Here is a 20,248-nt window from a genome sequence, read left to right on the forward strand (position 1 = left end):
AGCTGAATGGGGGGAACCCCTGCCTTCCTCTGAGGATATAGGCTCTGTTGGAGAAAGGGAGAAACAAGTGGACTTCCTCTCGTTTTCAGTCTTTCTTTGAGTTGGCTGTGCTCAGAGGAGCAGAGATCCAGACAGCCCAGGCTTCCGAGTCCACATCTAGGAGCCCACATCTTTTGCTCTTCTTCACTTTCTCCTGGGAAATTCAAGCGTCTGCTGCTCCCAGGGAAGCTCCATCCTGTTGTGTTTTCTAAGATGTTCGTTTTTAAAGCCTGGCTTGCTATTCTTAAAATAATATTCCTTTAAAATCCGCCCCCCCCCGCCCTTCTCTCTGCCTTTAAATGAAACAAGTTCATTCTCTGGTTTGCTAGCTTCTCTGGGTTCCCTTTTGGCTCTTCCCTGCATCCCAGATAATTGAGACCTTACCAGCCAGTCTTCCCCCACCAAGTCTACAAAGAGCTGGCCTTTCATTTTTGGTTGGCCTTTGTTATTCTATACTCGGACTCTCTTAACTCTTCTAACCCTATGGAAACATAGCTGTCTGCACAGAGTGTCCCGTTGTGGAGCAGATCTCAAAGTGTGTGGTAGGAGTCCTTCTTCTTGACTTTGGTTTTTAGAATTCTGGGCCTCCATCAGTCTATGTACTCTGGTAGACTTCAGTTCTCTACTAAGGGCAAAGTCTCAACAGTGGAGAGAGATGGCAAACTAGATGCTTTAGTGAGAAAGGGAGGGTGGAGTGAGACCCTTTGCACCTTAGGGGTGTGTATTCACACAGTCCTCAGGGCTCAGTCTTGGAGGTAAGTGGAATTAGAGGGCTCTGCTTTTCTTTACATCCTTTCTACCACACCCCTTCCAGTTGCTGTGGACCAATGCATCTCTCTAGAGGCAGATACTACCCAGCCAGCGGTCTTCCCTGTCCTTTGCAATTGCTCTTCTCCATGTCTTTCCTGCTACAAGTGTTTTAGATGTTACTGCCTTGTTTTCCCTAAGTTTTACTCCTGTCCTTGGAGACAGGATACCACACCTGGGCCTAAAGCCTAAGGAAGCCGGTCACTTTTCAGGGCAAGGGCTCCTCCCTCCTTTCCTTCTTATCTATGGCGCTGAACCACTCCCCTGCTGCCTCTTTGGAAGAGATTCCTGTTACTGCAGCACTTGTGACTGCCAGGGGTAACTTGGCCATTGTCCCTGTCCTTCTACAGAACCTGAGGGAGAAGGTGGCAGCTGTGTCTCTCCCCAAGTAATGTCACTAATTCTGTTCCTTCTCTTCAGCAGCTGGCTTAACCACTCTGAGTCACAGGGGTGGGAGGGGAAAGAGGCACTCAAGCTGTAACCCCCAAGGAGGAAACAACTAAGAGATTGTTTCAGGGGTGGCTGATGGTTGTGCCTTTTGTAGGCTGTTCCCTTTGCCTTAAACCTGAAGATGTCTCCTCAAGCCAGTGGGCCACATGCCCAGATTCCCAGACCTTAAGACACTGTGACAGTTGTCTGTGTTGGTCCACTGTGTTTTGTTGCAAGAGTTTCTCCATGTATATTGTTCTTGTTTGTTACTGTTTTAAAGGGTGCACATATGTGATTGGCATTGTGACTTGGAGAAAATAAAATTTAGACATGTAAACTTGGCTCCTTTGCCAGTGTTTTGCATGAGTCTTGATTTGGGAGGGAGGGAAGGGGACCCCGTGATTCCCTAGAGTCACAGTCCCAGCTTGAGCCAACTCAGAATTGTGAAATGGAAGCCCAGAGAGGTGAGGACCCCTATGAGGCCACAAGTGACTGTACTCCCTATTAATTTTCTTAACCCCATTGCCACATAGACACCAGGATATGCAGTCTCTTAGATTGGAAGTGCAAGGGACAAAAACTAGTGAGATGTTGTTTTACCTACACGAACAGCTAGTAACCCTCATGCCTGCCTTTGTGCTTGGCAAGTAAGTTTCCCAGGGTGATGCCCCACATGTCAATACAACTGTACCAGATCTTGGATGAGGGGAAGATGCAGATAGCTAGCTGTCCTCTTGAAAAGGAAACTTTGCGCTGGCACTGAAGTATCAAGGACCACAGTCTAAGAGAGAGGCTCCCATCAGTACAAGTAAAGAAGAGGGGCAATTGAAAGACCAGCTCTGGCTCATGCTCCCAGTTACCTAGGCCACTTGGTAGCTAGCTTTGAGTGGACTATTTCCTCCTCCAGATCCTCCAGATCCTCGGTGGTGTGGAAGTTTACTACAAAGGCTACCCCTGGTGTGGGGAAGCAGTTGAATTCAGTGTGGAGCTGGCAGCATCTGTCCTTGGGTCCCACAAGTCTTCAAGTCTTTGTACACTGGGGACATGGGCATCATGGTGCATCTTAAAATGACAGTTGGGACTCCCTCCTATACCCTTTGGTGCTGCTGCCACAGCCAGAGAACCATTGACTCTTCTGACCCTCAGCCCTAATTCCTCTTTGATTCATGTCAGTTTACTTACCTTCTCCCCTGCAGAGCGATGGGTAACTATGGGCCTGATCTCTTGGGGTCATCCAAAGAATGCCAGCCAGCCTCGGGGGGGTGTTGCTGGCAGGAGGAATGAGCATGATATTTCCCCCTCACCCCTGCCTCTTGATTCTCCAGTCCTGCAGTTAGAGCCCATTGCTCTCTCTGTTGCCCTGGTAACCAGCTCAGCAAGAAGAAACTCAAGCTCAGCAAAGCCCCCAGGTTCTCTGCCCTCCCGGCCTGCCTCTCAGTGGGCAGAAAGAAGGCGAGTGTTAAGGGGCAGACGGATCAGCCTCAGGTAGCCCTGCCCTATCCCCTTCCAGAAGTCCATGGGCTGGGCTCTCACAGTTTTTTGCCTCCGTCTCCTCACAGGTGCGAATATACCACCCTCTCTCCCTCTATTTCTTCATGGAGTGTAGATGTCCTGCCAACAATCCTCCCCACAAGGTCGACGCACAGGCCTTGTGGGAGACTCAGAAGAGCCAAGGACTTAGAATCCCCAAGTTGTCTCCCAGCATCTGCAGCCCACTTAGCTTGGGTTGTCCCTCTAGGGCAGTGATTTTCAACCCTGGCTATATGAATCACTTGGGGATCTTTTAAAAAATACCATAAACCTTGGCCCTACCTCAGAGATCTGAGTTAATTGATTTGAGGTGTGGCCTGGGGAACAGTAGTTTTGAAAAGTTCCCTGGATCACAGTGTGCAATTGGGGTGAGAACCACTGCTGTTCTAGGAGGACCATAACTCGATGCTGGTTTTCCTCTCTGATTCAAGGTCTTGAACCTAGTCTATGCCTGACATCCTTGAGTAGTTGGAGGGTGCTGAGGTCCTGTTTCCCCACATTCCAGTTTCCAGAAGTCTCTTTGACCCTTTTATTTGCAGCCCCTACACCCTCCACACTGCCCAATTCTTCCCCCTTCCTAGCCGACAATCCCAAATCCTGCCCAGAGAGGACGTTACCAAGGCAACCAGTTTAATCTGGTAACTGTGGCATGTGCTGGGAGTGGAGCCCTCCCCTCTTCTTACTTGGTTCATAGAATGCCTGGGGAGCTCCAAGCCACTCCAGCCAGTTTCCCCTCTTAACCCCAGGGATATTAGGGTATCCAATAAAGTGGGTCCAGGAAACTGATACTTTGATCTTTATTCTAGCTTCTTAGCCAAAACTGTGCTCTCTCTTTTTTTTTCCTGTTCCTTTTTGCAAATCCACAAACAGATGGGTGTGCAAAGCTTTATTTCTGTGAACACATGCTCTTGTACACGTAGGACCAGATAAGCACACACAGTGACACATGTGTAATACACACCCTATTCAGTTCTACCACCACTCCCAGCCTTCAGCATTCCTGTCCCTGCCTGGTCCGTGCACGGTAAACAGAGGTGGGGCATTGTCCAAGGAGCCTCGACCCGTCTGTTGTCTGGTGCTACTCTCCCACCTTGTTACCTTAACCTTGATGTGCTTACACTGCGCGTGTCTCTATACACCCCTCCTCCTGGGACAGTGTACCCTTAGGGACAGAATGCTCTGGGCATAGGATCAGAATAAGGATTATTTGGAGTGCAAATTCGGTACCACTTTCCCCACTCCATGGTTATGTCACCTCTGGAGGGGCTCTCTATGCCTGATGCTGTTGGTTGGCAGTTCTGGAGCTTGTCACCCATCTCCAGGGCTCTGCTTTCTCCTGCTGCCAGTAGGCTCAGGTGCCCTTGTGCCCCTGGTCTCCTCCTCCACCTGCCTACCATCTCTTCTCTTCACCCTAATTAGACCTGCCGCAACCTGCTGCTCCCTGCCTGGCTCCTACCTGCCTGCCAGTACCTGCCTCTCACAGGCCAGGCCCTCACCACCTATGGTGCCCTACCAGAAAGGGCAGATAGGTACCGCCCCCAGTTCCAATGCCAATCCACCCGAGGCCTTCCCATTCCTTCTTACAGAAGCAAGATAAAGACCACATATTCCAGTGAGTATGGCGGCAGAGCACACAATCGAGATCGAGACTGACGGACACCCAATCAGCAATTTTTGTAGGCCTCACCTGAATACAGGTAGGTGAGTCAAGGTTCAGCCTGGTTCTTTGCAATGATACCAAGAGTCCTCGTAAGCCTCGAGCCAGGAACCCCCTCTCCATTGGTAAATTACTCCCTCACCCTTGTCCTTAATGTCTGCGTCTGCTCTGAACCCAATGCCAGTCAGCCCTTACTGCTTTCCTCGCGGTCAGCCCCAAGTTGAAGCCTGGCGCGGCCCAGGGGGCGGGTCCATCTAGGGTAGGGGAGGGGACTGGGCGGGGACTGGAGGAGGGGGCGCGGTCTCAGTTCTGCCACCTTCCTCCGGGCCGGGAGCGCAGCCGCCGCCGCCGCCGCCGCCGCAGCCGCCGCCGCCGCAGCCGCCGCCGCCGCCGCAGCCGCCGCCGCCGCTGCCGCTGCGCCCTCTCAGCCTTGCGCTCCGCCCGCTGCCTCCGCCGCCGCAGCCCGGCCCAGGAGCGCAGAGCCTTGGGCACCGGCCCCGCAGCCTAACCACCCTTCGGGCCGCGTGCGCTGCGGCCAGCATGGGGGGCCACTAAGAGCGGGCACTCCTTCCCTCTGGCACCTCCCCCGGTCCCTGGCCACTGGACTCCGGCCAGGGTACCTCGGGCACCTCTGGCCCCCAGTCCGGCGCCTGGCACGGCCCTCCGCTCTGACCCTCCGGCTCTGAGCACCGTGTCCCCACCCCCCCGCCTGTGCCTGGGACACCTGGGTCCCCCGGCGGCCCCGAACAGAGGGGCGGGGGGGGGCATGAAGCCGCTGGAGAAATTTCTGAAGAAGCAGACGTCGCAGCTGGCGGGGCGAACGGTGGCGGGAGGTCCCGGCGGGGGTCCGGGGAGCTGCGGCGGGCCTGGAGTGGGTGGGGGACCTGGCGGGGGCGGCGGTCTAGCTGGGGGACCGCGGCCGCTGCAGCGGCGTCAGAGCGTGTCTCGTCTACTGCTCCCAGCTTTCCTCCGGGAGCCCCTCGCCGAGCCGGGTCTGGAGCCGCCCCCAGAGGAGGACGGAGGAGAGCCGGCGGGGGTCGCGGAGGATCTCGGCAGCGGGGGGCCCTGTTGGCTGCAGCTGGAGGAGGTGCCGGGGCCCGGGCCTCTCGGGGGAGGGGGTCCCCTGCGCTCCCCTTCCTCATACTCCTCAGACGAGCTGTCCCCGGGCGAGCCTCTGACTTCCCCACCCTGGGCCCCCCTGGGCGCCCCCGAGCGGCCGGAGCATCTTCTGAACCGGGTTCTGGAGCGGCTGGCCGGAGGGGCCACCAGGGACAGCGCCGCCTCAGGTAAGGGGTGGCTGGCTCATCCATCCCGGAGTAGGGGGGTTGCCACCTGGTTCCTCTTCCTTTGCCCTTGGACGGTGGGTGGGGGTTGCCCTATGCCGAGCCTCGGCGTGGCGGGGGCGGGGGGGTTGAGTGGTCAGCTGGGGGCCTATGGGAGGAACAGACCTTTCTGCAGCAGAGAAGTGGCAGTGCCACCTTCCTCCCTATAGCAGCCTCACCCACGGCTGCAGAAGCAGCTGACCCCCTTTCTCTCCTTAAGCCACCCTTCCTCTCACCTGGACATTTCATCTAGACCCTCATGGGTCCCTGATGCTGACTACCTCCTTCTGTGGCCCAAAATTAAGGCCTGACACACTAAGATGGAAGCTGCCCAGACCAGTCAGTGCAGCCCCCTAGAGGTGGCCAAGCCCCACAAGACCTTCCAGGAGTCCCCGATTCCATTTAGAAGCCCCAGAGCAGAGGGCTGGCCCACTCAGTGGGGCAGTGCCAGACAGGCACACGGCCCAAGCTGCCTTTTGGGCTCCGGCAAAGGGATGCATTGCATTGTCCTTAGCAGCTTGCGGGGAGGGAGGTATTCTAGTTGGGGGCTGACTCAGAAGATATTTGTTGGGGGAGAGGCAGCTGGGCAGACATCAGGGCCCTGCAGCATCCCGGGGGGTCTGAACCTCTCTGACTCCCACCCTTCCGGTGGCAGGCCTCAGCACATGGCCTCTTTAAAAAATAACCGCACCCTGAGAGGCTTATTCCCTGAATGATGATGCTATTTTGCCACTCCCCACCAGCACCCCTACTAAGGGGATTCTGAGGAAACTGAGGCCTCAGATTGCTGGTTAGTGGCTGAGGTAGAAGACCGGAGGGTCTTTAGGGCTAGCTCTCGGCATTTCACTAAGCCCAGCAGGGTCTGAGGATTGGGAGCCCTGGTTGAGGGCCTAAAGATGGGGTTTCATGCTTTACTCCCAGACCTTTGCAGGGAGTCCTAACCCAGGTGTGTGGAATGGGGCTCCACTCCCCTAGATTTTTCTCAACACCCAGCTACTCTCCTTGGCTCAGGTTGTAGTTGCCCTGGGGAGCTGACACCTTTTGGATTTAATTAGAAAAATATCAGACACACACAGCTCTCTTAACCATAACTTCCCGCCTACACCACACACCCTATGTCTCTATGACACATTCCCTGGGGAGGCTGTACATTGGCCCAGAGCCTGCCTTGGAAGAGACAGACGCCAAACTGTAGCCCCCATAGCAGCATCTCCCCCACTCTGCCCCCACGTTCCTCTTCCTTTGCTCTGTTTAGCTCTCCTGTGAGATAAAGAGTAGGGGAAAGATTTTGGGCATCCCTATTCCTCGTCCCCATCCCTGGAGCTGAGGGTCAGGGCTGGGGGGCTCAGACTCACTTTAAAAACTGGGCAGAGAGGAAAAGGGGAAAACTGTCTTTCCCCTTCCGCAGGGGCGGGGGCCTGGTGCCACAGACGCTGCTCAGTCTCCCCTGGGGAAGGACTCTTGAACTGCTTGTCACCGTATTATCTGGACTGGCAGGCTGGATCCCCAGATTAACTGCTTTGGGGAACCCCAAAGCAGTCCCAGAGTGAACGAGAATCAGCCTAACCTGCCACTCTGATATTCTCCAATATAACCAATGTTCTTAAGCCATCTCAGTTCCCTCCCAGGGCGTGTGGGAGGAGGGGACTTACAGAAGGTTCCCCAAACTAACCAAAGGCTCTCAAACGGCTAAGCAGCCCCACCTGCCCACTGCACTCTGACACTCTGCTCGCCTCAGGCATGGTGAGAAAAGAACAAAGACGCAGGAGTCTGGGTCTTTCCTCCAGCTCCAGGCAAGCCCCTCCCAGCTCTGGGCCTCAGTTTCTCATTTGTGAGATGAAGTAGTTGAAGTAGAGGGTCTTGTGTTCATTCTCCGGCTCCACCTTCATGGCTGGACTCGGAGGCCGGGGGATGGTGACCCGGGGGCCATCAGAAGCCTTGGTTTTGCCCTGGGACAGTACCTGGGGACCTGGCCCTAACCTGTCCTGGTGAGGACGCCTGGCTCCCTCCCCGAACCCTGCCTGTCTGTGTGTGCCAGGCTGCCCTGCCCCACCCCAGGGCTGGCTGCAAGTCAGGGCGACCTTGTACCTGGCTGACTGGCTGAGCCAGGCCCAGATGGGGGTAGGGAGGGGGAAAGGGTGGTGTAAGGAGCCACTCGCCTCCACCCTTCCATCATTAACTCTTCCAGCCCTGGGCATCCGGAGGACACAGGCTTTCTATTTAAAGGCTTTGGGATCAAAGAGATGGCAGTTGCTCCCTCTCCCTTTGAATGGGGCTGGTTCTCACCTGCCTAGTTGGAACTCAGATCTGTTAGGTAGGGAGTGAGGCGGGGCGGAGGGACACACACACACACACACACACACACACACACACGCTGACCCTAACCTCTGTGCTTAAAAGTTCTCTTTGTCTAGAGACACTTCTGGGGGCTACCTCTTCCTCTTTTTTTCAGGCAGATCTCAAGCTTGGTGTCTTAACTGACCAGCTTCCCACACACGTTGGAGAGAAGTGGGCGTGGCCATGCAAGCACGCCCCCTCCTTCTCTCCAGCCGCCTTGGCAGCTGGCAACCCCACTCCCGCAGGGGCTGCCCAGAACCTTCACATGTGTGTGTGTGTGTGCGCACGTGTGTGTGCAGAGCGTGACTGGGCAGGTGGCTGGGGCTCCAGCCTGGCTAAAGAGAATTTGCCCTCGGAGGCAAGAGAGGGGGCGGTGAGTGTCAAATTGGGTCCTGGAAGTGCCCTCCCGACATCAGTGGTGGCAATTGCTCTCTACAGATATCCTGCTGGATGACATCGTCCTCACCCATTCTCTCTTCCTTCCCACGGAGAAGTTTCTGCAGGAGCTGCACCAGTAATATCCTTTTGTGGAGTTTGCAAAAGGGGAGGTCAGGAGGGAGCCACCGCCCCTCACCCGACATGTGATGTGAGGGTCTAAGCTCTTGCCTAGAGAACACACCTGGGTTTCAATTCCAGGTTATTCACTCACCAGCTGTGTGACCTTGGGCAGCTCACCTAACCTCCCGGGGCCTCAGTTTCCTCTTCTGTAAAACGGGGGTAAATAGCACCTGCCCTGCCTCTCTATGGGGCTGCTGTGGAGACCATTCTGACAGCAGATGTGGGAGTGCTCTGGAGACTGCAGAGCCCTGTGTAGATGTAAGGTGTTATTACTCTATTAAGAGTGCCTCCCTCCCCACTGAACTATTGCTCTAAACATCTGGTTGCCCAGTGAGTTATTACAGGGTCTGATGTAAACATCAGGTCATGGCCGTGCTTCAGTAGGGTCTACTAGAGACAAGCCACTGGCTGGGCTATTCATAGGGCCCCTCACCAAGTTATTCTCGGACCTAATTGTAAACGTCAGGCCAGTGAGTAGAATATCATAGGCTCTCTTAGAAACACCAGGCCTTACACTGAAGTATGGTCAGGCTTGTGCTTAGCACCATTGGCCTTTATCAGCCCGCTGTATGCTCCAGGCTGTGGGCTGATCAGGGGTTGGGTGGGTCCAGGCAGAGTAGCTTCTAGTGAATTTTCTCAGGTGAAATTCAAACAGGCAGGGGCAGGAGCTGGATGTGGTCAAGTGAGCGCCATCCCTGCCGACTCTGGCAAAAACCTGGGCTGGGGCATGAGGTGGTCTTGGTTCCAAGGGCCCTTGGAGCCCCTTTCTCCATGGCCCCAAACCTAGAGAATTTTTAGGGGTAGCCTTGCCTCCCATTGCCTCCCATACCCCTTCCCCGCGTCCTCAGGTCTGCCTGCCCAGGGCTTTTTCTTAACTTAGGGGTCAGCTTTGTTTGGGCAGGAGGCATGGAGGGCCCCGAGGGGCTTGGCCGGAAGCAGGCCTGTCTAGCCATGCTCCTTCATTTCTTGGACACCTACCAGGGGCTGCTGCAGGAGGAAGAGGGGGCTGGCCGCATCATCAAGGTGGGCCTGGGATGAGAAGGTGGGTGAGCAGGCTCTTTGCTCTGGAAGGGGGCCCCTTTGAAGGAACCATACTTCTCAAGCCGGGTACCTGGAAGGAAATGATGCCAGTGAGCCTTAGCATGTACGGTTCTTCTGTGCTCGAAGGCATGGAGACCCTGCCCCGCCCTTGCAGAGAGTGATGCTTGAGACCCCTGCCCTCACCTTCTCTCTCCTCATCTCTGCAGGATCTGTACCTGCTGATTATGAAGGATGAGTCCCTTTACCAGGACCTGCGAGAGGACACACTGAGGCTGCACCAGCTTGTGGAAACAGTGGAGCTAAAGTGAGGGGAATAGGCTGGGGGAGGGGACAGGAAAGAAATCCCCCTTGTTCCTCTATTACAGGGCTGGGTGCCTGTGGCCTTTGGGCTCCAAGATGCTTTTATTTCATTCCCTTTCTCTTACTGGAGAGTAGCACAAAGCACTGTCTCCAGTCATTTTTGGGGTCCATTCTCCCATCCATTTATTTGTCAATCCAATGGTGTACTGATAAATATTGAACAATCAGCTCTTCAGGAAAAAGAGCCCTGGTTTATAGCTTTTGCTGATTCCCATGGTGTAAATTCTCTCACTGTGGTTGATTCCAGGCTACCAGTATGACATCACTGAATGTGAAGTTGGGAACAGATGTGCCGTAGCAGGCCATTAGGTACTATCTTCACCATATAAATCCAACAGACGTTTGGATTTGTTTATTAACCTGAAGAGCATAGATAAGAGTAAAAGGTAGTGAAACAACTAGGAAACTACTTTTTGGGTAATAATTTGGCTGTAAGTTTAGAAAACATATATATATATATATATATATATATATATATATATATATGTTTATATATAATTATATATTTTATATATATGTAAGTTTACATATATATGTATAATTAATTTTTGAATGGTTATGTTTAAAACCAGTTGGCAAAACTCCCCAAAATTTAACAATCTGCTTTCATGAACCAATGTGAGCTGGCTTCAGGACACTACTGCATCCATCCCTCCATCTTTTCAGCCCTCTCAGCTTCTCTCTGCTCCATCCCACCATCATAACCCTCATTTAGGCGTCATTATCTCTCACCTGGATTATCGCCACAGCCTCCCATCCAGGGCTTCAGCTTATGGTTTTGCGTCTTTCTTATGCTGACCCCAGGGAGAGCTTTCAAACTTGACAACATTGTGCTTCTGTTCCAAAAATATCCACAGCCCCCCGTTGCCTACAAGATAAAGTTGCAACATCCTAGACTCTCTCTTTCTGCCTTCTGGTCATCCTTCCCATCTCATCTCCCACAACCCCCTTCACCCGTGACACTCCCTATACACCCCACCATTCCATGAACACCTTTGTGTTCCCAACTTCCTGCTGTCACTTATGTGGTTCACCCCAGCGTGCCCTCCTCCCACCCCCTTCTCTTCCTGTTGTCCTTCAAGGTCCAGGTCAAATGCCATCCTCCCAGTGAAGGCATCTTTTAGCAGTAGCTGTCCCTCCCCCATACCAACGTAACTCTTCTCGTACCTTTATTATATCACCTAACACCTCCTGCCTCGTGTTAGACGTAGCTGTATGCACGTCTGTCTCCCTCCCAGACTGTGAAGTTCTTTTTTTTTTTTTAATTTATTTTATTTTTGGCCGTGCTGGGTCTTCCTTGCTGCGCGCGGGCTTTCTCTAGTTGCAGCGAGCGGGGGCTGCTCTTTGTTGAGGTGCATGAGCCTCTCATTGCAGTGGCTTCTCTTGTTGCAGAGCACAGGCTCTAGGCGCACGGGCTTCAGTAGTTGTGGCACACGGGCTCAGCAGTTGCGGCTCGTAGGCTCTAGAGTGCAGCCTCAGTAGTTGTGGAGCACAGGCTTAGTTGCTCTGCGGCATGTGAGATCTTCCCGGACCAGGGCTTGAACCGTGTTCCCTGCACTGGCAGGCGGATTCTTAACCACTGCACCACCGGGGAAGTCCCCCAGACTGTGAAGTTCTTGTTGGCAAAGTTCAGCAAACAGCTGATGACCTACACCTACCATGTGCCAGGCAGTGTGCTAGACCTGTAGGATGAAAATAAAATTCAGTCAGCTCTCAATCTTGTAAAAGAGATAAGACATTAGCCCAATGTCCTACAGCTATTAAGACAAAATGGTGACCTCTCCTGGTGGGTGGGAGGGATAGAGAAGAATTCACGGAAGAGGTGGCATTTGATTTGGATCATTCAGACAGTTGTCCCATGCTGGCCATTGTCCTCTCTTCTTACCCCCTTCACCACTCTCTGAACCTGATGCCGGGGCATCCTTGACCAGTTCTGATATCCCCGATGGATGTTGCCTGCCTTGCATGCAGTATGCCTGGCAGGACTTCCTGATGCCCAGCTGTGTCCACACCAGGATCCCGGACGAGAGCCAGCTGCCCAGCAAGCAGGTGAAGCCACTCTTCCGCCACTTCCGTCGGATAGACTCCTGTCTGCAGACCCGCGTGGCCTTCCGGGGCTCCGATGAGAGTGAGTGTGGACCGTAGGAGGGGCAGGGCTTCCTTAGTGGCTCCAGGGGCCCTGAGGGGTCTCCGGATCTCGGGCACCCTCTGTGGAGTCTCCCTGTGTCATAGAACCAGTCCTTTGCACAGCATATTTTTCAGAGGCCAACCAATTTCAGGTTGGGGTGGGGTGGGGAACAGAGGTGCCCAGGAGGGAACTGTGCTGATGCTGCCATTCTGCCCACTGGTGAAAATCCACCTCCCGGTCTCTATCCAGTCTTCTGCCGGGTCTATATGCCTGACCACTCCTACGTGACCATACGCAGCCGCCTCTCAGCATCTGTGCAGGACATTCTGGGCTCTGTGACGGAGAAATTGCAGTACTCAGAGGAGCCTGCGGGGCGTGAGGATTCCCTCATCCTGGTAGCTGTGGCCTCCTCAGGAGGTGAGGGTCGGAAGGAGCTGGGCTGGGGAGCGGGGGGCACAAGAAAAGAAACTCACAAGCCCAGTGCCTTGGGGCAGGAGTAAAGACTGAATTCTAGGCCCTGGCTGCTACTCCAAGTGTGGTCCTGGGACCAGACACATGAGCATCACCTGGGAGCTTGCTAAAAATGCAGTATCTCAGACCCCACTCCAGACCTGCAGAATCAGAATGTGCGTTTTAACAAGATCCCCGGTTGATTCCTATGCACGTTAAAGTTGGGGAAGCAGTGGTCCAGGACACTTGGATGCTGCTCTGGGTGCTTGCCTCTTACTCACATTGCGATCTTGTCCTTTAACTTCCACGAGCATCTAAGGATGCTACGTTTTTGAGGCCAAAGACACAGGGTGGGCCTCCAATCCCGGTAGGAAGGCAAAAGCCCTGCAATGTAGTCATAGCCTTATTTTCCTCTAATTCAGAAAAAAAAAAATTCCTGCTTTCCCAGTGTCACAGGGATGATAGACTAAGAGTAGAGCTATAAAGAAGGTTGGGAGCCAGAAGGAGGTTATAAATGCAAGAGAACTCATTTTTTTGAAAAATGTCAGATAAATATGGCATAAACTGGTGATGATATGAGTCCTGTTAGTCTAGAACATGTCTGGGCAGGATTAGGAGTTTCTGGAGGGGACAGCGGTGGTGGCTGGGGTGTGTGAGGGTACAGGGGCCGGGGCTGAGGCAAGGCAGCTCGTTCTCCTGCAGAGAAGGTCCTTCTCCAGCCGACGGAAGACTGTGTCTTCACCACGCTGGGCATCAACAGCCACCTGTTCGCCTGTACCCGAGACAGCTATGAGGCCCTGGTAAGAACTCCTTCACAAGCCTTGGCTGAGAGGGAGGGCTGAGAGGGGCCGGGAGCAGAAATTCAGAAGCCCAGCCCATGTCCCTGCCTGCCACCAGGTGCCCCTCCCCGAGGAGATCCAGGTCTCCCCTGGAGACACAGAGATCCACCGAGGGGAGCCTGAGGACGTCGCCAACCACCTTACTGCCTTCCACTGGGAGCTGTTCCGCTGTGTGCACGAGGTGGGGATTGAGGCCGGAGCTGGGCTGGGGGTCCGGAGGGAGGCAGCCTCTGGGCTGAAAGTTCTGGTTAGGAACGCTCCCTTGCGGCATGCCCCGGGGCAATGTGCCACCAGAACCTCTCTAAGCCTTTGTTCCCTTTATCTTAAAAAAAAAAAAAAAAAAAAAAAGCAAAGAGAGAGGAAACACCCTGCCTTACCCGCCCCCCTCCCTGGGTGGTTCAGGATCCAATTGCTGCTTACACAGAACCCGACCCACGGTTAGAATTTGTAAAATATTCACTATTAGAAAATAAGGTAAGGACAATAATGTCGATCAGATGGTTCAAGCGCCTGGCACCGGGTAAGTGTTCAGTAGATGGTAGAGCATTATTAACGTTGGTTGTCTTTTCTCCACCCTCTCTGTTGCATCCTGTCCTGTCCCGGTTTTCTTCTATTTTCCACCCCTCCCGCCCCCGTCCTCCTGCCTTACCCTGCTCACCGCCTCGACTGCCCTCTTCCCACCCGCACTCTCCACGCCCTGGCGGCCCCTCCTGCCACCGCGGGTGCAGCTGGAGTTCGTGGACTACGTGTTCCACGGGGAGCGCGGCCGCCGGGAAACGGCCAACCTGGAGCTGCTGCTGCAGCGCTGCAGCGAGGTCACGCACTGGGTGGCCACCGAGGTGCTGCTCTGCGAGGCCCCGGGCAAGCGCGCGCAGCTGCTCAAGAAGTTCATCAAGATCGCGGCCATGTGAGTGCGGCGGCCGCGGAGGGGGGAGGCCACGGCCAGCCGCCCCCCCCACCCCCCCGCTGACCCCGCCTCCTGCCCCCGCAGCTGCAAGCAGAACCAGGACCTGCTGTCCTTCTACGCCTTGGTCATGGGGCTGGACAACGCCGCGGTCAGCCGCCTGAGGCTCACCTGGGAGGTGATGAGACCTCTTCCCTTTCCTCTCTTCCCACCTGTGCTGGCCCACCTCGGGGTCTTGGCCTCCACCCTCAGCCTTGACATCCCGGGCTCACCCCAAAGCGGCCTCCCGGGACCGCTGCTCGCCTCTGGGGAGCCTTTGTGCCGATTGGAAGGAGGCGCCCTCTTCTGGCAAATACAGCCCCGGGGCACACAGCAGGGCTGAGGGACCCGGTTCCAGGGCAGATTAGTAGAGGTGGATTCCCCTGGGGGTGGGGGTGGGTGGGAGGGGGCAGTCCCGGCCAGGTGGCAGCCTTGGCTCTTGGATTTCAGACAGCACCCAGTGAGGCCTCGTACGTGGCACGTGCAGCTGCAGAGGCCTCCATTTCTCCAGAGTAGCTCATTCCTCTGGGCCGCTTCAAGCTCCCCAGACCTAGCCCAGGGCTGGCTCTACTTTCCCGCCGGCCAGCTTCCCAGCCCCCTGGGAGACACTCAGGCCCTTTCCCCCTCTAACACCTGGGGATTAGTCAGGAGATCCCATGAAACCCAAGGAGCTCCAGACTCTGACTGACGTCTCTTCTTCCTTCAAACTGCAGAAGCTGCCAGGGAAATTCAAGAACTTGTTCCGCAAATTTGAGAACCTGACAGTGAGTGGGTTTGGCTCTTTTATCTGCCCCTGGACTGGCACCCAGAGAATTTCTGTGCCCATAAACCTTTTACCTCAAGCTTCCCTTTCAAGGTTTTTAGTGCCTGGGTCCCCCCACCCCTGCCCACCCTTGCCCACCACGCTGGGAGGGAAGATGGGAGGATTGCTGCTCTGTTATCCCCGGGGGATAGGGGAGAGCAGTTGAGCCCCAAGCAAGACGCCCAAACACACCCCTATCTGATTGGAGATATTTCTAGGGCCAGGGCTGAGGGAGGGAGTGGGGGATGACTTTGGAGTACACTGGGCCTGTCTGTCCCTTTATCCCTCTTCTGCGGCATGCTAGGACCCCTGCAGGAACCACAAAAGCTACCGAGAAGTGATCTCCAAGATGAAACCCCCTGTGATTCCTTTCGTGCCTCTGATCCTCAAAGGTGAGAGTCACTTCCAAGCTACGTTCTTCCCTCCACACTCTCCATGCCCCATTCTGACCCTCCGTCCCCTCTGAACTCAGCTCTGTGTGTGCCCACCTAGAGAGGAGTGCCCCCAGATGGAGTGCGGTCGGGGGGAGGGGAAAGGCCCTTTGGACCTCCTCTCTTACCCATTTGCTTCTCTCCCCATCCCTAGACCTGACTTTCCTGCACGAGGGGAGTAAGACCCTTGTAGATGGTTTGGTGAACATTGAGAAGCTGGTGAGTGGCACTGCCAACCTCAGTCCCATGAGTGGGGGAGGGCTGGCATCCTCACCCTCTCCTGGCATCCCCCCTAAAGGCGACAGCCTTCCTCATGGCGCCCAGCTTGCCTGACAGACTCCTGTCTCCCTGGGGGTGTCACTGTGACAACCTGCCCACGGGTGGTAAGACTGACAGGCAGCTCGGGGTGGGGGGGGCAACTCTGCCTTCCCCTCACCTGGCACCCTATTGTACCCCTTCTTTGGTCCTTTAGAGACCCTCCAGAGCTGGGGACTGGAGGGAGTTAAACCAAGAGAGTTGGAGATTGGAGGAGAGGGAGCGTTAGAAGGGGGAGCATCTTTCTGTGCCCTTTTCAGGACTCATTCCTTGTCATCTCCCAGCATTCAGTGGCCGAAAAAGTGAGGACCGTCCGCAAATACCGGAGCCGGCCCCTTTGTGAGTAACCCGAGGCGTTTTGAGAGCGTTGCAGGTAGAGCTTTGACTGAGCCGGGAGGGTTCCTGGGAGAAGTCCCCACTCAAATGTCTATTTCCTTAGATGGGTCATTCCTCCATTCTCTCCCTGGCCTGCCCGGGGGCCCTCCTGCCCAACATCTGTCCCAATCCACACCTTCTCCTCTGGCTGGTATGTGTGTAGAGGAAGAAGGGTGGCCAGCACCCTGACTGCCTCCCTGTCCTCACACCCCCAGGCCTTGACATGGAGGCCTCCCCGCATCACCTGCAGACCAAGGCCTACGTGCGCCAGTTCCAGGTCATCGACAACCAGAACCTCCTTTTCGAGCTCTCCTACAAGCTGGAGGCCAATAGTCAGTAAGAACGGAGGTTCTGGCTGGCCTTTCACCAGGGTCCTCGGGCACCTGGCCCTCAAGCACTTTGCACGACGTCCCAACCCACGGCTGACCTCTGTCCCCGGGAGCAGGAAAGAGTTGGGTGGACTTAGCCCTGGACTCATAAGCCTGTTCCTCCTGCTGAAGTCCTCTCCGCCTCGCTCCTTCAAGCCCAGACCACACTCTGCTGGTGCCTGCCCTCCCAGGGAAGGTGGGCAGAGAGCTCCTTCCCCAGCCCCTCCCACAGAGGTCTGTTCCGGAGATGCGGTTCCCAGCCTCCTCTTCCTAAGCAGGCAGGAAAGCTGCCCCCCTTCCCATCTCGCAGAGTGGAGTTACGGGAGGGATTGGCGTCCTTCCTCTCCACCGCCTGCCAGGCTTCTCCATGGTCACGCTGGGACCCCCTAGATGGACCCCCGAATATTATATTTACCTTGTGTCTGTGTGGGTGTGTGCGCCCCCTTTGAAGGAGCAGGAGTGTGTCTAGTAGTTGAGGGAGGGTGTTGTGTGTGCCGGGGAGGGGGTCCTTCTGTTCGGGGCTACCCTTGTCTACTCTGCCGCTGGGACAGTGGGGGGTGCTTTCGCCGCCCCACCACTCCCTGCCCAGCTCCTCTGCTGCCCTGCAATGTCCAGGCTTGTGGGTGAAGCTGCTCGGGAGGGCAAGGAGAAGCAGCAGACGGGAGGGTTACCCATCAGCCCTTAGGATTTCCCCCCCTCAGGCCTCCCAAAGGTCCCTGGGTGGGCTCCCATGAGAGGGTAAAAGATGCTCAGGGAAACACTGGCCTAAGCTGCCTATTGGACCCTCCGTCTGCACTGCAGTGGGGTGAGGTGTGGCAGTGTCAGGGTTGGGGTGCCTGCTGTCCATACTCCTGCTGTTAGGGTGTCTCACTGCTAAGCAGGGAGTTGTCACTTCCCTTCTGGCTCTTCTGTGGGATACCAACACATGGTCTCATCCTCCTCCCTGTCTTGACTCCCCCTTGGTCCTTCCCATCAGAGATGGGGTGGGGTGGAACCCTGTACCTGGGGCAGGCAGCCCCCCAAAGTGGGGAGGGAAACGGCAGAGACTGGAAAGGCAAAACTGGGCTCTGGCGACGCCTTTATTACCTGTCTGTCTCCCCTCCGTCTCCCATCGCGGGCCTCCAGGGCTGAGGGGTGCAGGGCTCCCGGCAGCTATGGTGTGAGGTTTCCTGGTGCAGCCTCACCCTCCTTTCTGGCACCACCTCTTTCCCTTCCGAAGAGGCAGCAGCCAAAGCAGCCAAAGCAGCTGCCGTTCCTATTCTGAGAGTGTATATATTTTTTACCAAAAGCTCGGGTATTGTAAATTTATTTTTTAAAACTCAAAGAGGGAAAGAGCCTTGTATCATATGTAAACAGTGTATCATAGGTTATGTTGTACAGTCCCTTTTATACAGCGGTCTGTCTCGCTCCTGCCCACCCCCCCAAATGTCTATAGACTCCCCACCCCCAGCACATTCACAGGCGCTGTGTCCCACCCCCTCCAGCCCTCACAGACAGGGACGTCTGTCTGTCCACTCCTCCCTGCTCCTGCTGATGTGCCCTCCTCTCCCTGCAGCCTCCCTTCCTCCCGACCCCCCTCAGCAGCCTTGTCACTCCAGCTCTCATCCTCCTCCCCAAACCCTGGGGCCCACTGGTCCAGTCTCGGCTGCTGCCTGCCCCTAGCCTTGACGCCTGCCCTGCTGCCGCCCAGGGGCCTCCGGGACGCCTTCCTGTGCCCCACAGCTCTACCAGAGTGAAACGTGTGTACTGTACGGGCTCGGTTGTCGTTGCAGAAACCTCCCGGTGGAGTAAAAGCTGATAAAAGTCTATGAATGAACCCGCCTGCTGTTCTCCGTTCTGTTTCTTTGAGCCTGGGGAAGGAAAGGCCGAGGGAGGGGAGAGGGAGCCACCTCTCGGGGCTCTGGGCTACCTCAACCAGGCTGTTCTGGAGTGACTTTGAAAATGTGGGTGAGAGGAAAAGGCGCTAACCTTGGGAGGAATGCCACCTAGCGCCTGGGACTTGCAAGAGTGCATGTTTTCGTTCTTCCGCGTTCCAGGTGCCATGGAAATGTGATCCCATTTAATTCTACACTGTGAGGTGGAAGGTGGAAGCTGGAAGCTGGGCAGTCCCAGCATAAGGTCCAAGTTACAGAGCGAGCGAAGGGGGCGGAACGGGGCCCCTAACCCAGATCTGTCCGCTATAGAGAGCATGCACGTTCTCTAGCCCAGGGGTCCCCAACCCCCAGGCGGCGGACCAGTCGTGGTCCGCGCCCTGTTGGGAACCGGGCCGCAGAGCAGGAGGTGAGAGGCGGGCGAGCAAGCGAAGAAGCTTCATCTGCCGCTCCCCATCACTTGCATCACCGCCTGAACCATACCGCCCCCCTTCCGTGGAAAAATTGTCTTCCACGAAACCGGTCCCGGGTGCCAAATAGGTTGGGGACCACTGCTCTAGCCGCTACCCAGACAGCATGCACTCTGCACACAACCAGTACCTACCAGTTATACTAAGATGTGGAGAATCTAGAGCCTCTAATGAGAGCCTGAGCTCCCCGAGACATCATATACTCAAAGAGCTACACGTGAGCCCTTGACCGTCCCTCATCCTGCGTCAGTTACTCCCTCAATCTTCTGCCTCTCAGAAAATGGTCCTCTCATCCACCCAAGCTTTCCAGGCAAGAATCTAAGACTCACCCTCGATGTCTCTTTCCCTCATCCCTGACTCATGTCATCGGCCCGGCCCGGCGGCTACAACTCCAGAACACAACCTGATCAGTCCACTTCTCTACGATTTCTCTATTACCACCCAGTCCAGACACTTTCATGTCTTCCCTGGACGACTGCACTAGCCTCCGACCTGGGCTCTCGGTTTCCTCTCTCCAACCTGCTCTTAACCCCACCAGCTGGGTCTCCACCCTGCAGCCAGGGCGCTCTTTTACAAACCTAAATCAGATAATGTATGGCTAAACCTCAGGAGCAGCGATACCAGGTGTCAGTGAGGATGCGGAGCAACTGGCACTTTTATACATTGCTGGCGGGAGTCTAAATTGGTACAACCAGTTTGGAATACTGTTTGGTCGTATCTACTAAAACTAAATGTACACCGTACCTGTGACCTAGCATTTCCATTCCTAGGTGTATATTCATGATAAAGAAGTTGGAAAAAGCCCAAGTATCCTTCAACAGGTGAATGGACAAATCAGTTGTAGTATATTCTTATAATGGAATATTACATAGCAATAAAAAGGAACAAATGACTACTACCTGTGTAAATGAATCTCATAGACATAATAATGAGTAAACAAAGCCAGACATATAGACTACACACTGTATAATTCTGTTTAGAGAAGTTAAAAAACAGGCAAAATTATGGGGATTGGAGTGAAAATAGTGGTTACTCATGGGGTGGGAGAGAGTATTGAAGGGGTGTGAAGAAGCCCTCTGTGGTGATAATAGTGTTCTGTGTCAGGGACTTCCCTGGTGGTCCAGTGGTTAAGAATCCACCTTCCAATGCAGGGGATGAGGGTTCGATCCCTGGTGA

At 55.0% G+C, this 20,248-nt stretch overlaps 1 protein-coding gene across 1 annotated transcript; it reads left to right on the plus strand.

The window, feature by feature from the left end:
- Positions 1-5,228: 5,228 nt before the first annotated feature.
- Positions 5,229-16,703, plus strand: RAPGEFL1 (Rap guanine nucleotide exchange factor like 1; the record flags this gene model as incomplete). The annotated part of the gene is made up of 15 exons (XM_079724518.1): positions 5,229-5,748; positions 8,560-8,635; positions 9,567-9,702; positions 9,927-10,024; positions 12,096-12,208; positions 12,458-12,625; positions 13,361-13,458; positions 13,556-13,678; positions 14,226-14,404; positions 14,489-14,579; positions 15,154-15,204; positions 15,547-15,634; positions 15,828-15,892; positions 16,273-16,327; positions 16,579-16,703. The coding sequence occupies 15 exons, from the start codon at positions 5,229-5,231 to the stop codon at positions 16,701-16,703; spliced, it is 1,986 nt and encodes a 661-aa protein (XP_079580644.1).
- Positions 16,704-20,248: the final 3,545 nt, after the last annotated feature.

The sequence above is a fragment of the Hyperoodon ampullatus genome (assembly GCF_949752795.1).
Source record: "Hyperoodon ampullatus genome assembly, chromosome: 19".
NCBI classification, from domain to species: domain Eukaryota; kingdom Metazoa; phylum Chordata; class Mammalia; order Artiodactyla; family Ziphiidae; genus Hyperoodon; species Hyperoodon ampullatus.